At 41.6% G+C, this 14,390-nt stretch overlaps 3 protein-coding genes across 3 annotated transcripts; all 3 read left to right on the top strand.

The window, feature by feature from the left end:
• Positions 1–46: 46 nt before the first annotated feature.
• sike1 (suppressor of IKBKE 1) lies at positions 47–4,331 on the top strand. The gene is made up of 5 exons (XM_054609665.1): positions 47–438; positions 2,406–2,511; positions 2,597–2,739; positions 2,833–2,946; positions 3,300–4,331. The coding sequence occupies exons 1-5, from the start codon at positions 280–282 to the stop codon at positions 3,423–3,425; spliced, it is 648 nt and encodes a 215-aa protein (XP_054465640.1). The 5' UTR covers positions 47–279; the 3' UTR covers positions 3,426–4,331.
• Positions 4,332–4,752: 421 nt separating this feature from the next.
• micos10 (mitochondrial contact site and cristae organizing system subunit 10) lies at positions 4,753–6,515 on the top strand. The gene is made up of 4 exons (XM_054609827.1): positions 4,753–4,866; positions 5,667–5,714; positions 6,084–6,190; positions 6,323–6,515. The coding sequence occupies exons 1-4, from the start codon at positions 4,803–4,805 to the stop codon at positions 6,329–6,331; spliced, it is 228 nt and encodes a 75-aa protein (XP_054465802.1). The 5' UTR covers positions 4,753–4,802; the 3' UTR covers positions 6,332–6,515.
• Positions 6,516–9,348: 2,833 nt separating this feature from the next.
• htr6 (5-hydroxytryptamine (serotonin) receptor 6) lies at positions 9,349–14,370 on the top strand. The gene is given in 5 exon segments (XM_054610013.1): positions 9,349–10,233; positions 12,122–12,256; positions 14,011–14,209; positions 14,212–14,282; positions 14,284–14,370. Coding segments are annotated over 5 exon segments (1,377 nt in total).
• The last annotated feature ends 20 nt before the right edge of the window (positions 14,371–14,390 follow it).

The raw sequence follows: 14,390 nt of genomic DNA, 5'->3' as shown, positions 1-14,390 counted from the left end.
TGTGCGCGATTCGCGATCATGACAAAGACGAAGAAAACACGGAAGTGACGTCAGCTTTCAGTCTCACAAGGAAACGGCACACTTGGCAGCAAAACAAAGGGGGGGGGGACACAAACTGAGTATTTATATGTACTGGACTTTCCCCACCTGTGTACCTGTAACCTGTAATATCACTATAGACCTGCAAGACGACACACGTGGCCGTACAGGCAGCGGCCTCGGGTGAGCAGGGCCACGCAGCCTGTTGTCGGGAGCGAGCCTGCAGGAGTCGACGGGAGAATGGCCTGCACTCTAGAGAAAGTTCTCGGGGACGCGCGGACCCTTCTGGAGAGGCTGAAAGAGCACGACACGGCCGCCGAGGGCCTGATAGAGCAGTCCGGGGCCCTCAACCACAGAGTGCAGAGCATGAAGGAGGTGGGGAATGCCCTTCCTGACAAGGTGAGGACAAGTGACGTCAACACACACACACACACACACACACACACACACAGACAGACACACAGACAGAGACACACACACACACACACACACACACACACACAGACAGACACACACAGACACACACAGACAGACAGACACATACACAGACAGACACACACAGACAGACACATACAGACACAGACAGACAGACACACACAGACAGACAAACAGAGACACACACACACACACACAGACAGACAGACACACACACAGACAGACAGACAGACACACAGACAGACAGACACACACACACACACACACACACAGACAGACAGACACACACACACACACACACAGACAGACAGACAGACAGACACACACACACACACACACACACACACACACACACACACAGACAGACAGACACACACACACACACACACACACACTTTGTGGAGCTCTAACTGGCCCATCAATTTAGAATAAATCAAAGTGAAGAAACATTCATCTTCTGATGTTCCCACCTGTGAACCAATGCTGAAAGCAGACATTATAAGATAAGATACAATAAGAATAATAATAATAATAATATATATATATATAAACTATATATATATAAAACTATATATATACAGTACCAGTCAAAAGTAAAAACTAAGTTTGGACACACCTTCTCATTCAACTACTTTGAAGAATCTAAAATATAAAACATATTCTGGTTTGTTGAGCATTTGTTTGTTTACCACATAATTCCATATGCAGCAGCAGAGAGGATAGTGCAAACAAGAGACATAGTAAATAAAAAAACAAGATCAAATAAGTATTATAAATGAGCAATAAAAAACAGTAAAGAATGGAAAGGAATTATGATGAGATAAAGTGCTGCTTGTTGGATCACTTCTGTGCCCAGTTTAACCTTAAACATCCTAACATTTTTCCAGCTCAATTTTTTGTTTGAGGTAACCACAGCAATGTTGAATTTCTTTATTTTTGATGGAGTTTGGCATGACATTCACTTAATATTGTACAGTACCAGTCAAAAGTTTGGACACACCTTCTCATTCAACTAACTGGACTTATGTGGTAAACAAACAAATGCTCAACAAACCAGAATATGTTTTATATTTTAGATTCTTCAAAGTAGTTGAATGAGAAGGTGTGTCCAGACTTTTGACTGGTACTGTACATCTCTTCACGGTCTGCGTGGTATTCAGGAACTGTGATTAAAGTCCCTAGATGTAACAGGATTTTCTAAATACTATAAATCAAAGAATCAAAAAGAAGTTAGATAAACTTAGGTGAGAAATGATACATTATGTAGAATCATTTAAAATAAGCTGTCTTAAAGTTTGTTGCCGTGCCATATTTCCATCTGGTGCAGCAGTTTTTGTTAAATTATTAAGACCAACCCTATATTTCTATAGGAACTACAGTACCAGTCAAAAGTCTGGACACACCTTCTCATTCAACTACTTTGAAGAATGTAAAATATAAAACATATTCTGGTTTGTTGAGCATTTGTTTGTTTACCACATAATTCCATATGTGTTCCTTCATAGTTTGGATGTCTTTAATATTAATCTACAATGTAGAAAAAAATAAAGAAAAACCATTGAATGAGAAGGTGTGTCCAAACTTTTGACTGCTCCTGTATGTATAAGGGGACCCTGCTCTCCTCCTGAGACTATTAGTTTTTGTAATAATGTTTTGCTTGTTTGTTTGCTTTAACCAACACAAAGATTAAATTGTTGGCCAACCAGTTCAATGTCCAATTAGTGGAAAAGCAACGTATAACAGCCAGATGGGAATGTCAAAGGAAACGTTTGAAGTATGGTGTTTCCAGTTTGTAATGTGTTTTTCCGGTTCATATATTCCTCTTCCTTCTTCTCCTAATATTCCCCTGATTTTAATATTTAAACAGAGCCACACAGCATTCTATTCCTTGTAATTTGTCTCCCCTGCCCCATAATGCTCTCTCCTCTCAGCACACAGAAGACACCTCAGAGATTCAGGAGCTGACAAAATACAAGCCCCATGTCCTTCTGACACAGGAAAACACTCAAATCAAGGAACTACAGCAGGAAAACAAGGGTACAAAAACACCTAATACATTCTGCTAATTGTATGGCTGCTGTTTTACGTCTTTGCTAACCCCTCTTTGTGACTCTCTCGGCAGAACTATGGTTATCTCTTGAAGAACACCAGTACGCGCTAGAGTTGATCATGGGACGATACCGCAAGCAGATGCTCAACCTGATGATGGCGAAGAAGGAGCTGGACACCAAACCCGTGCTCAGCCTTCACGAGAACCACGCCAAAGTACGCCGGCTGAGTTGACATTATAAAATAAGGATTTGTTTTGTGCGGTCAAAAATGCATTGAAAACGTCCTTGTTTTCTGACTGTTCTCCAGGAGGTGCAGAGCCAGGTGGAGCGGATATGTGAGATGGGCCAGGTGATGAGAAGAGCAGTGCAGGTTGACGACCAGCACTACTGCTCTGTTCGAGAGAGGCTCGCCCAACTGGAGGTAAGCACAGTGCTTCATCAGAATCAGGAACACACACACACACACACACACACACACACACACACATATATATATATAAACATTTTTTGAATCCATATTTCTGGGAAGCTATTTCTAGACATTAAAAACTGAGACTGTCTCTGTGTCTCCATGTGGTATCTTTCATAAGTATTGTGAAGAAATGCATAATAATACATACAAACCTGCATTTTTTGGCAAGCCTCACCTACATAATTAAACCATAATTAAATAATACACGTACATAAAATACAATATACATGGTTGCACTCTTTTGGATGATCTTTTTTTTTTTTTTTTCTCTCTCAACAATATGGTTATTCTGTCTTGTTCAGATTGAGAACAAGGAGCTGCGAGACCTCCTGTCCATCAGCAAGAGCTCTGTTAAGACAGCGAGAGAAGAAACCAACCAGCAGGCAGCAGCACAAGAACAGTCCCCTCAGCCGGGACCCTACGAGTGATGCCAACAGCTTCAGTGTGAACTGTGGTTGGGGCATCCAGAAGACAGGATTTGATCATTTCTCGATGAACTACAGCATTCACAACATTATTATTATTGTTATATATTTTTTTACATAACATAAAATACAGTCAACTCACAGCATTTTTTTTTTTTTTGTAGCAAAGGCCACTTAAAACACATCATTCGGGCTATCGGATGCGTTTACCTGCAGTATATCTAGATGATAGCTATTGTTTTCATATGTACAGTATGTGTATTATCACATAAACCGTGATTCTTTTTTTTTTAAGGAGGTGAGGTGTCTTGGTTATCACTGACAAGAATTAAGTGGTAGACACACATGTACTGGAGTAAACAAAGTAAAAGCAAAAGACACAATTACTCTTCAAGGACACATTTTCTACCTCTTTGGTGCCCCTTTACTGTTAACAACACACTCACAACATGTAAAATACTCATAACCAGCCCTACTATGAGTTCACTTGAAGTCCATGGAGAAGCCAACTTGTAGTCTGCACCATTTGAGGATGCTGTGCACGATAATCACTCTGCCAACAAGATGACTTTTGGCTGTTTCACACAGTTTGCCTGCTGAGGAGTGACAGTGGATCATTTCTATGTGATTGTCTATCATTTAATGAATTTGATACGTTTGTCAGTCTGTTTGTAGAATTCATATACAAGGTGTCCCAGCTGATGGCACATCGTTATTTATGGTAACACTTTCAAAACATGCCAAGTTTTTGTGTAACGGATATCAAATGTTTGCGCACTGTATGTGTCAGAAATTGTATATTGTCATCTCAGGAAATTGGTGTTAATAAGGTGAACATGCTGTAATGACTTCGTGACTATGTACTGATTTGTGTCAAACTAAATTTCATTCAGAAACTTTAAAATACATTTGCAATAAAAGTGTGTGTTTGTGATTCTTTTTTTTTTTGCCATAATGTAAATACTGGAGATGAAATACTGTATTTCTACCACAAGATGGCGATGTCGAGCCACTAAGATTTTAACCCATCGCGAGTCTTGCAAGAGTGGCGTAATGCTGCGTTCAAGTGGACACGTATAAAGTAGCTTTGACCTTTTTAGGGTGTTTTCTTCACCACATACAGTACCAGTGAAAAGTTTGGACATATATAAAACATATTCTGGTTTGTTGAGCATTTGTTTGTTTACCACATAATTCCATATGTGTTCCTTCATAGTTTGGATGTCTTCAATATTAAGAAATATTTAGAAAAAAACAAAAAAAAACCTACTGCACTTTCTCAAGTTCCCCTGCGTTCAAATCGTGAGAACTTATATTTCCGACCGCCCTTGAAGGCAGCACCCACTGCTGGAGCTGCGTTGAGAGAAGCTAACGTCCAGCATGTCTGAGAAGGAGCTGGGGAAAAAGTGGGACAGATGCTTGGCAGACGGTGCCATTAAACTTGGTAAATATGTCAAAGCGTTGCCGCCTGTGTGGACAATGTAGTGACCCGGATGAGGAGCAAAACAAACAGCAGCTTTGTTCCTGTAGATGTCATCTAAGGTGACTGGGCGAGCTGCTAACTAGCTAGCTGCAAAGGGCTTGTAAAGGACAACTGAATGACCAGTCAACACCTATGACTCATTCATTTAGATTAATACAATTACTGCTAATGCATGCATGCACATGGATTATTTGAATACCAGGTACACTTTGCATTGCCTCATCTTATAACAACAGTTCTCCACAACCTGTTATTGACATGGACAGGAAGCAGAGGGTATTATTATTTATTTATTATTCATCAAATCACTGATATTAAAGAACAGAGGATCATGTATTTTGCATAAACTGCATGACATTGGCAGATGTTTGGTGAGATGTCAGTGACACAGCATCTGTGTATGAAGACTGAAGGTGCTTTTTTGAAACCATCAGAGGAAATGACATCATTTGACCATATGGGGGCAATACTGTAACTTTACTTCCTGACACCTTTACTGTTGGAATGAAAGTACAAGTTCAGATCTAGAGTTTCAAGTTTATTGCCATGTGTGTCAGAAAGTAACACCGTACCAAGCAACAGAACTTGTGCTATGGCTTTATTAAAAAAAAAATATATATACATATAATGTTAATGAAGACTGAATGAAACAGCATATGCACACAATGGATTCATTGTAGCAGTCAACATGAAACACTCAATCAAAGGTGCATTGTCAACCTCGTCATGATGTAGTTTTTCTTTTCTTTGTTTTTTTGCAGGCACTGGGCTGGGGCTAGGAATCGTGTTTTCTGTTCTGTTCTTCAAACGTGAGTATTTTCGATGGATTATTGCTGTGCAGCATGTTGAACTTTTATTGAGCTCCCAGGTGCTGGGCATGAGGAGCAGAGCTAGCAGCGATGCTCTGACATTGTCAAAGGAACAGCCTTATCTGAAACGAGCACATTATTCAATGTAAGTTCATAATTGAGCGTATGTAGTGTTTTTATTTATCCACGAGCATCAACAACATCCATCCTCAAAAGCACAAAAAAGGAGCATGTGAATATTAAAGTAAAGTAGAGGGGGGAAGTGTCACAACAGGAGTGTGAAAATAATTTCACACTCCAATCTCTGCTGTGTTTTATTGAAGCTGTGACGTGCTTAAAAAGATAAAACGGTACCTGTTTCATTTGTAGGGCACACTTGGCCGATTTCATGCGGCTCAGGAGTGGGACTTGGCATGGCGTATGCCAACTGTCAGAATGACCTGAGGTCCTCATATCTGCTGCACAGAAGCGAAAAGGTTAGTTTGTGCAATAAAACACATATGGACCTAACTTACAACCTACAGAAGTCTCTATTAACAGAAAAACAGTTATCTCTGTGTGTATTCAAATCAAGGTTTATGCAACTGATTTCTGTTTTTCTTCAACAGGAGCAGTAGCTGCAAGTCATCGAAGGAATGTCGTTTTTTTTTTTTCAAGACTTTTTGTTTTGCCTGTGGGAGAGTCTCCATTTGCACTGTTCTACAGCTAGATCCCTGTTGAACGATCCATCCAAGTATGACTCCGTATGATTGTATGTGCCTGATGAGGACAGTCTGTGTATATTTAATAAAATAATCACAACAACAAAAAATGATGCCCTGGCGATTCATTTGTCCTCACATTCTCTATAATGGATGAAAAACATTTTGAATCATATTGAACAGAGTAGTGCAAAAAAAGACAAAAAGTCACATAATGTTTTCTGTTAATATTTGAATGCAAACGAAGTGATTTTCTAAAATGTGGTCACGAAGGAAGGTTATGGGGGGGGGGGGCAATGCAAACGCTGTCCCAGAAGGTGGTGGGCTAGGTGTGACTGTCACAGGGTCAGAGGGTTGGCAGCAGCTGGTTCGATGTGGCGGATGACGGGGTCGAGATGGAGGAGATTAGTCAGTTCTGAGGGGGCATGAAAATTGCCAGTTTTGCACATTATGTTTAGTATTTGACAAGGCTATTGAAAAGCTGGAGTGCACATGATTTTAACCCATGAATGCCTTTGTTTTATGTTATTATTGAATTGAAGCACTCCTGTTGGAAGTGAATTATTTTGATTGAAAATAATTATGTAGGAACAAGGTGAAGTGACTTTATTGTTTTCTGAGTTGTTAGAGCGGGGAATGTGAATTTTTGTATGAGTCACAGAAATAAATACTTTGTGAATACTTTGTTTAATCCAAATCTATTGATGGACTTGCTCCTTGTGTATCTGGGTTTTGAATGAACAACATTTGTTTTGTTTTCATGTTTCACTGAACACTGACACAGTGAAAGTAATTAAGACTTTTTGACACTGACAAAGAAAAGAAAAGCTTCATAAATTTGTCTAAATCTATGAAAACGAGTGTGAATGTAAATCACTGAGGCAAACTGCAGGCACTGTATGGTCAAGTGGTAGTGGTGGTCAGAGCCACTGATAAATTGATCTTGTTACGAGTGCAGTCTGGCCACCATTAATAGTTTGGTTATGTATCATGATGTAGCGATTTCTAGTTAAACTATATGCAGCTGCAGAGAAAGCCATGACCTGTTTGAAGACCAATAACAAAGAAAAAACGAGGCACATTTAGATAAAAAATCTCATAATATCGGACCACATGTCACCTCTACAAACTAAAAAAATAAAAATAAATATAGATATATAAAATTTAAATTCGGGGGTTGCACCTTCAGTTGGTGGTTGGCGTTCTTTTTTTGGTGGAAGCACTTTTCTGTTAAAGTTAAAAAAACACAGATAGGATGGGATATAGTGGAACTTGCCATGCCCGCCCCGTTACCTTCAATGAAGTGGCACCAATTCAAAATTGGAATGCTGTCTTGATGACCCCTTCCTTTTTTTATAAGTTCTCTGGGTGCAGAGTATGTGAATGACATCAGGAAGAGAAGGAAGTAAACATGGACCCAAACTGTTGCTTAGCAACGTAATTCTGTTGAATAGCGCTAAAACGGAGCGTTTCAGACAGTTGGTGAGTGCAGGTATATTCAGACAGACAGTATGAGAAAAATGAATTATGAGTAATAATTAAAGCATGTAAGTATGTGCTAGTAGGAATCCAAAATACAAGTATGAACCTGGAAATTAGCAAAATATGTCTCCTTTAAATCCAAAGTGGTTGCGTTAGCAACTTGCATCTGTTGCGCTGGGATTTACGCTGGTTGAATGCCAGTTGCATCGCTAACTGCTAACTGACTGTGCATCCCCCAAATGTATCTTTTTTTGTTGTTTGTATGGACACAGTAGTAAAGGTTGCATGTGGCCTGAAATTTGTTTAGAACCTGTGGCCAGATCGTACACATTGCACCTTTAATTGTATCCAGTGTGTCTTTTAAATCACTAAAACATAAAAAAGTCAGAGAGGGTGACTTCGTTTTATAGATAAAGGACCCTCCTACAACTACTCTTAAAAAGAAAAAACAACCCGATCCGTGACTCCTTCAATAGATCTGACACTCACTGTGTCTATAAATTGTACACATAACATGCAGGTAGAACGCACAGTTTCAGAGAAATTGTACCTTTGAAGAAAAAGGTGTCATATCTAATCCTTCTAATGACTTAACGACGCCGTGATAGTTGTACCTCAATGAAAGTACCATGACCAAACATGGAATAAGACCACCCACACCAATTCCCATGTGGAAGAATTAGCATATCTTGGCCGTGATTTGTGGCATGGTTATGCATTAGCAGCTCAATGCTTTGACACGCTCCTTCTCAGGAGCTGTGCGCTTTGGCTGGGAGGCGCGCTGGAGTGGCCGACACAGGGATTAACAGGAGCGGGGGGATGAAAAGGCAGTGCTGCAAGGATCATGATACCTGTAGAGCACTTGTGAGCAGAGCCCCGCTTACAAACGACTGCTCCACACTTTTGTGTCGGTTTCTGCTCCCCTTTTGCTGTTTTACCAGAATGAAAAGGACTTGTGAAAGAAAGGCAGCGGAGCCCCGGCTCTGCAAAGGACTCACAGGGGCTGTGCAATTCCACTTCTGAGCGGTGAGGTACAATTCTTTGAATCTGTCCTTGCTCTCTTCGCCTTCAGTAGTTCCGTATGCCTGGTCGGATTTATCTCTCTGTGTGCCCTCCTCCACCGACTGTCATCATTGTGACATGCTGCTTTCGAAAGCTTCTGTCAGCCGTCGAATGGCTCATTCTGTAGACGAGGCGGGGACATGCTGGCCAGGATGGAGAGATGAGTGAAACTGTGTGGTTGATTTTGATCACTGTGCCGGTGGCAGTGGAAGTAAGCAGAGGGCGCCCATGGAGAAGAGTCTGGTGAGCCTTGAAGGGGACGGGGTTGGATGGCTTCTCAACACCTCATTGGCTTCTTTTTATTCAACAATGTCCCTTAAGTGAGAGCTTTGGCTGCAAAGGAGAACTGGCTAAGGCGTGTAACATTTAGTGGTGCTTGAAGAGGAACCATGGCCGACTCTCACTTGTCCGGCGCCGTGGGAAGCCACAACATCAGCTCCCATGCCGTCAGTGCTTGGAACATCACCGGCAGCGGCCCGTGGTTGCTCGCCTTCATGCTGACCGCCATCATCCTCATGACGGTCTGCGGCAACATGTTGCTCATCGCCGTGGTGTTCGCCCATCGCTCTTTGCGTTGCACCTCAAACTGCTTCCTGGTGTCTCTGTTCCTGTCCGACCTGATGGTGGCGGTGGTGGTCATGCCGCCAGCCATGCTCAACGTCTTGTGCGGGGCCTGGGTGCTGTGGCCGGCCTTTTGCCCCATTTGGCTCTGCTTCGACGTCATGTGCTGCAGTGCGTCCATCCTCAACCTGTGCGTGATCAGCCTGGACCGCTACCTCTTCATCATCTCGCCGCTGCGCTACAAGCAGAGGATGACCCCGCCCCGGGCGTTGCTCCTGGTGGGAGCCGCTTGGGGGTTGGCGGCATTGGCCTCCTTCCTGCCCATCGAGATGAAGTGGCACAGCTTGGGCCATGGGAGCGGCAACATCAGCTCCTACTCTGACACGCTGTACCCAGCATCCTACTTTCAGCTGTCACCATCAGGGGGCCTTTCCTTCCAGTGCCGCCTGCAGGTCACCTTGCCCTTTGCCCTGGTGGCGTCCGTGCTCACGTTCTTTCTGCCCTCCAGTGCCATTTGCTTCACTTACTGTCGGATCCTCCTGGCGGCGCGGAGGCAAGCGAAGAGGGTCGCGGCGCTGAGCCACCCACCACACCCGCACCCCTCTCTAGGCGAGCCTTCCAGGCCTCCTTCGCCTGGGGTGGCAGCGGGGCAAGCTCACCAGGACGGAGATGACTGCAGTCACCAGGAACCTCCTGTGTCACAGAATGTACCGGTAAGACAAGGAAACCAGGCAGGGTAGATAAATACTTATAGGTGCTCAGAGTGTTGAGTGCTGACCAAGACTGATGAGTAACAGTAATTTAAAGCAAAGCCAAACACAAAAATAAAAAGTCAGTGGTGCTAAAATAGTAGACTGGCCTTTCAGTTGAGCAAACCGTAATGAGAGTAGGAGTTGAAAAGGTTGATTCTGTGTGTGGAGCAGGTGGCACAAAGTTAATAACCAAATTGCAGTTGTTAGTCTATTAAAACGAGTTCTCAAACGTTTTGAAAGTTTCTACGTAATGCTGTTCATACCTACCACTACTTCCCTTAAAATGCCAATTATACTGATGAAATCCACTCCTATGTTCAATATCATCTAAGTGCAGCTATTATGAACCTGGAGATGTAAATTTTATGATAATGCACTCTTCAACATTTGCATTTTTTTGTACCTCTCCCAGACCTACATTCTTAACAGTCCTGATGTGCTCAACTATAAAAGTACCTTGGAGTTGACCTATTTTGGAAGTATATCTGAAAGTATGCAAACTACTTTGCGTTCAACACAATGAAGGTTTACAGCCTATCCCATGAGGCTATTTAGTTAACCTGAGTTGTTTGTCATGGCAAATAATTTCACTTTAATCATCATTATCAGGGTATAAAAAGTATCATAAGAGATACAATCTACACCAACGATGCAGCTGGTATATGATGGAGAGCTGAAGAAATGTTGGACTCCTTATTTATGAACGAAAAAGTAGAGATCCGGTAAAAGAGAGGAATGTAAAACCTGCCCCGGAATCTTGGAAAGGAAAGTACAGACGGTGTGTCAGATCTGCTGCCCCCAATCACAGCCTCATAGTCTGTCACATTTGCATGCACTAAAAACACACACACACACACACACACACACACACACACACACACACACACACACACACACACACACCAGAACAGCCAGTTCTTAATTAATTCTCAAACCTTCTGGTGAATTTTAAAAGCCTTCAATATTTAGTTTTCTGATTATTCCCCCTCATCATGTAGCTTTAAAATCATCTCATTCTGCCGTTCATCATAAATACTCTGTATTAGCTTGTACAAACGATAATTATGTGGGTCTCAACAATGTTTGTCTGCATAGGTTTGTTACGACTAGCCCACCTGTCACTGAAGTTCAAGGCTTTCATAGTAAACCATAAATATTCTTGAGTAATTAAAAACAAAAAACATGAAAGACAAAGAAATATTTACGTGTTATCAAAATTGTAAAGGAAAAGTTTTAGGAATTTTGAGAAATACACTTTCGTTGCTGAGAGTTAGTTGAGAAGTTTGATACCACTGTGTTTGTGTGTTTGTTTTGCTAGCTTAGCTTAGCATAAAGTCTGGAGGCAGGTGGAAATAGCTAGCTTGGCACTGGCATTCAAAAATATCACTCCCGTTAAAACCAAACATGTTTTTTTACACTTTAGTTGTTTTAAATATTAAACAAATGAGATGTAAGGTTAGCTTCAGCTTCAGAGGTAGCTGGTTTGCTAGCGCCCAGCTGTTCTTCCAGTCTTTGTGCTAAGCTAAGCTAACATGCCGCTTGCTCTAGCTTTATATTTAGCGTACAGACATGGGAGTGTTATCAATCTTCACATCTAACACGCGGCAAGAAATCAAAATAAGCGTATTTCCCACAATTACTGACAATTTCCCTTATCTAATTTACTTACATGTTAAAAATTGGACAGCTTCAAGCTAACTTTATCAATTAAATGAATGTAATTAACATATCAACAAGACCATAAAGGGATACGGGGAAGCTTCTGCAAAATACTAATTTAGGGAAGGGGGATGTGTATTTCTATATAATTCTGGAATTAGCTATTTCTATTTGTCTCTACTGTCCACAGCCGTCGGTGAACAGTGAGCGTCGCCTTGCTCACAGGCAGGGTCGGAGGGCACTGAAGGCCAGTCTGACTCTGGGAGTCCTCTTGGGACTCTTCTTCAGTGCTTGGTTGCCCTTTTTCATCACCAACATGGCCCAGGTCAGTATAGAGGGACAATGTAGTCAATGAAAATGATAAACATACAGGCAGCATGACTTATTAGCATCCATCTGATGCATCCAACAAATCTTCAATGCTTCAATCTTTCCAGGTTGCCTTTATCTATAGGCGAGTGTTTTTCCAAAATAAAGATTCCCAACAATTTCCATCAATATTCAAAGTCTGAGGTTGCTTTTTTTTTTTCCTGCAATAGCTCTCAGTCCTATTCCATACATCTGAGTCACCCTGTGTTTTTTTTCTCAGCTTTCTCAAAAAATGTATATATGTGGTGGGCAACAGTGTGAAATAAATGCAAAAGAAAGAAGAAAAAACACACTTGGATACCAATCTATTTTTGTATTGGCCAGCCTTGGCGTCACAGACTTGCCAAGTTATCCAACGAGTAAATAGATTGGCATTTCAGCTTCGTGGGCTGACTCACTCCAAAACCCAGAACACAACGCACCACAGCACCATTTATAATCGGCATTTTTTTTTGTTGTTGATTTTGATTTGATTGGATTGAGCCCTCATTAGTCAGAGGACAAACATTGGTGGCAAAGAAAAACCTCGGCGAGACCAAATGAATGTCGAAAAACAGCTTAATCTAAATTGGTAATGACACTTGTCCTGTTTTTCAAGCTTTCAATGATCCAGTCATTTTGATTTCCCATCTGTGCCCTCTCGCTTCTCCCCTGCACAACATAGAGCACAGAGACTTGACTGTGTCTGCTCTCTCCTTCCTTTTCACACTCAATGTGGTGTGTGAAACGCAACCCCCCCCATTTCTGTCTTATTCCCACCGCCTCCCCGTCTCATCTTGATAGTATTGGAAGCTCTCCTCTAACAGCTGTCCTCTCCTTCACTGTCCTTCTCTAAACCTATAGTGATTATGTTCAAGATCAGGGGTTTAAAACAGCCAGACGCAAATATATTTACAAGTTCTACTCAGGATAATTTAGATGTTTGATATCGGAAAAAAAGAGCGATGGACAGCTTATGTGAGTAGTCAGAGAGAAAATCTGTCTTCTTCTTCTTTTTATGATGATTTCAGACTCAGCTATTCCAAATTCATAAGGGCCCAATATGCACAGGGAAAATAAACAAATAAATAATGTTGAAGGAATGGGGAAAAAATATATAGCTCACGTTAGATGTAAAATATATATTTTGTATTTATTTCTTTATCTCAATATTTTGGAATTTATTAATTTATGTATTTGTATTTAATAGTTGCCTGTTTGTTTGTTTTTTTACGATTTCTCAGGGGCACAGAGAGTAAATCCCAATTAGCTAAAAATCAATAAATGTGCACTATAAATTTTGAATACATTTTGTATAATTCCATGGTGAAATGAATTAGATATACGGAAGTCTAAATCAATATGCACAATAAGCTTTTTGATGGAAGTAAATAAATAAATGTGCACTATAAATTTTGAATACATTTTGTATAATTGTGAAAAGAATTAGAAATACGGAAGTCTAAATCAATATGCACAATAAGCTATTTGATGGAAGTAAATAAATAAATAAATGTGCACTATAAATTTTGAATAAATACATATTTAAAACGATAAATCATTTCATCAATGGAAAATGGATGAATAGATTGACTGTATTTCTTCCTTTACCAACTTAATTCTCGCTCAACATTATATCATAATTAAAAGGCGTGCATTTAATCTAATTTGAATTCTTTTCCACCGTTTTAACCATAAATGCATTGCTCTCCACCGTCTCCACTCATCCAGGCGGTGTGTGAGTGCGTTCCCCTGGCGCTCTTCGACGCCATCACCTGGCTGGGTTACTGCAACAGCACCATGAACCCCATCATCTACCCGCTGTTCATGCGGGACTTCAAGCGTGCGCTGGGGAGGCTCCTGCCCTGCTGCTCCTCGCAGTCGCCCCGGAGACCCTCGCCGGCGCTCTCGCTCTCCCTCCGCAACTCCGGGAGCCCAACCCCGCCAGCAGCCCCGCTTCCCCGCTGGCCTCTGACCCCACGCACCCGCCCGCCACCGCCACCGACCGACGCGGTCAACCTGCTGGACGCCGAGCACGCTGGCATCGAGTTGCCTCTGCTTCTGCCCAATCAGGTCGACACCCTGGATTGAATAGCAATTATGGAAGTGCT

Source organism: Anoplopoma fimbria, chromosome 12, assembly GCF_027596085.1.
Source record: "Anoplopoma fimbria isolate UVic2021 breed Golden Eagle Sablefish chromosome 12, Afim_UVic_2022, whole genome shotgun sequence".
NCBI lineage: Eukaryota > Metazoa > Chordata > Actinopteri > Perciformes > Anoplopomatidae > Anoplopoma > Anoplopoma fimbria.
Note: the sequence above shows the minus strand (reverse complement) of the source record. Positions and strands in the feature narration are given on the sequence as shown.

Bases quoted from the DNA above. Each gene is read 5' to 3' on its own strand.
- sike1 (XM_054609665.1), top strand. From the start codon at position 280: ATGGCCTGCACTCTAGAGAAAGTTCTCGGGGACGCGCGGACCCTTCTG. The intron at 2,512-2,596 runs GTACAAAAACAC...CTCTCTCGGCAG, and splicing joins ACTACAGCAGGAAAACAAGG to AACTATGGTTATCTCTTGAA. The intron at 2,947-3,299 runs GTAAGCACAGTG...TGTCTTGTTCAG, and splicing joins AGAGGCTCGCCCAACTGGAG to ATTGAGAACAAGGAGCTGCG.
- micos10 (XM_054609827.1), top strand. From the start codon at position 4,803: ATGTCTGAGAAGGAGCTGGGGAAAAAGTGGGACAGATGCTTGGCAGAC. The intron at 4,867-5,666 runs GTAAATATGTCA...GTTTTTTTGCAG, and splicing joins AGACGGTGCCATTAAACTTG to GCACTGGGCTGGGGCTAGGA. The intron at 5,715-6,083 runs GTGAGTATTTTC...TTTCATTTGTAG, and splicing joins TTCTGTTCTGTTCTTCAAAC to GGCACACTTGGCCGATTTCA.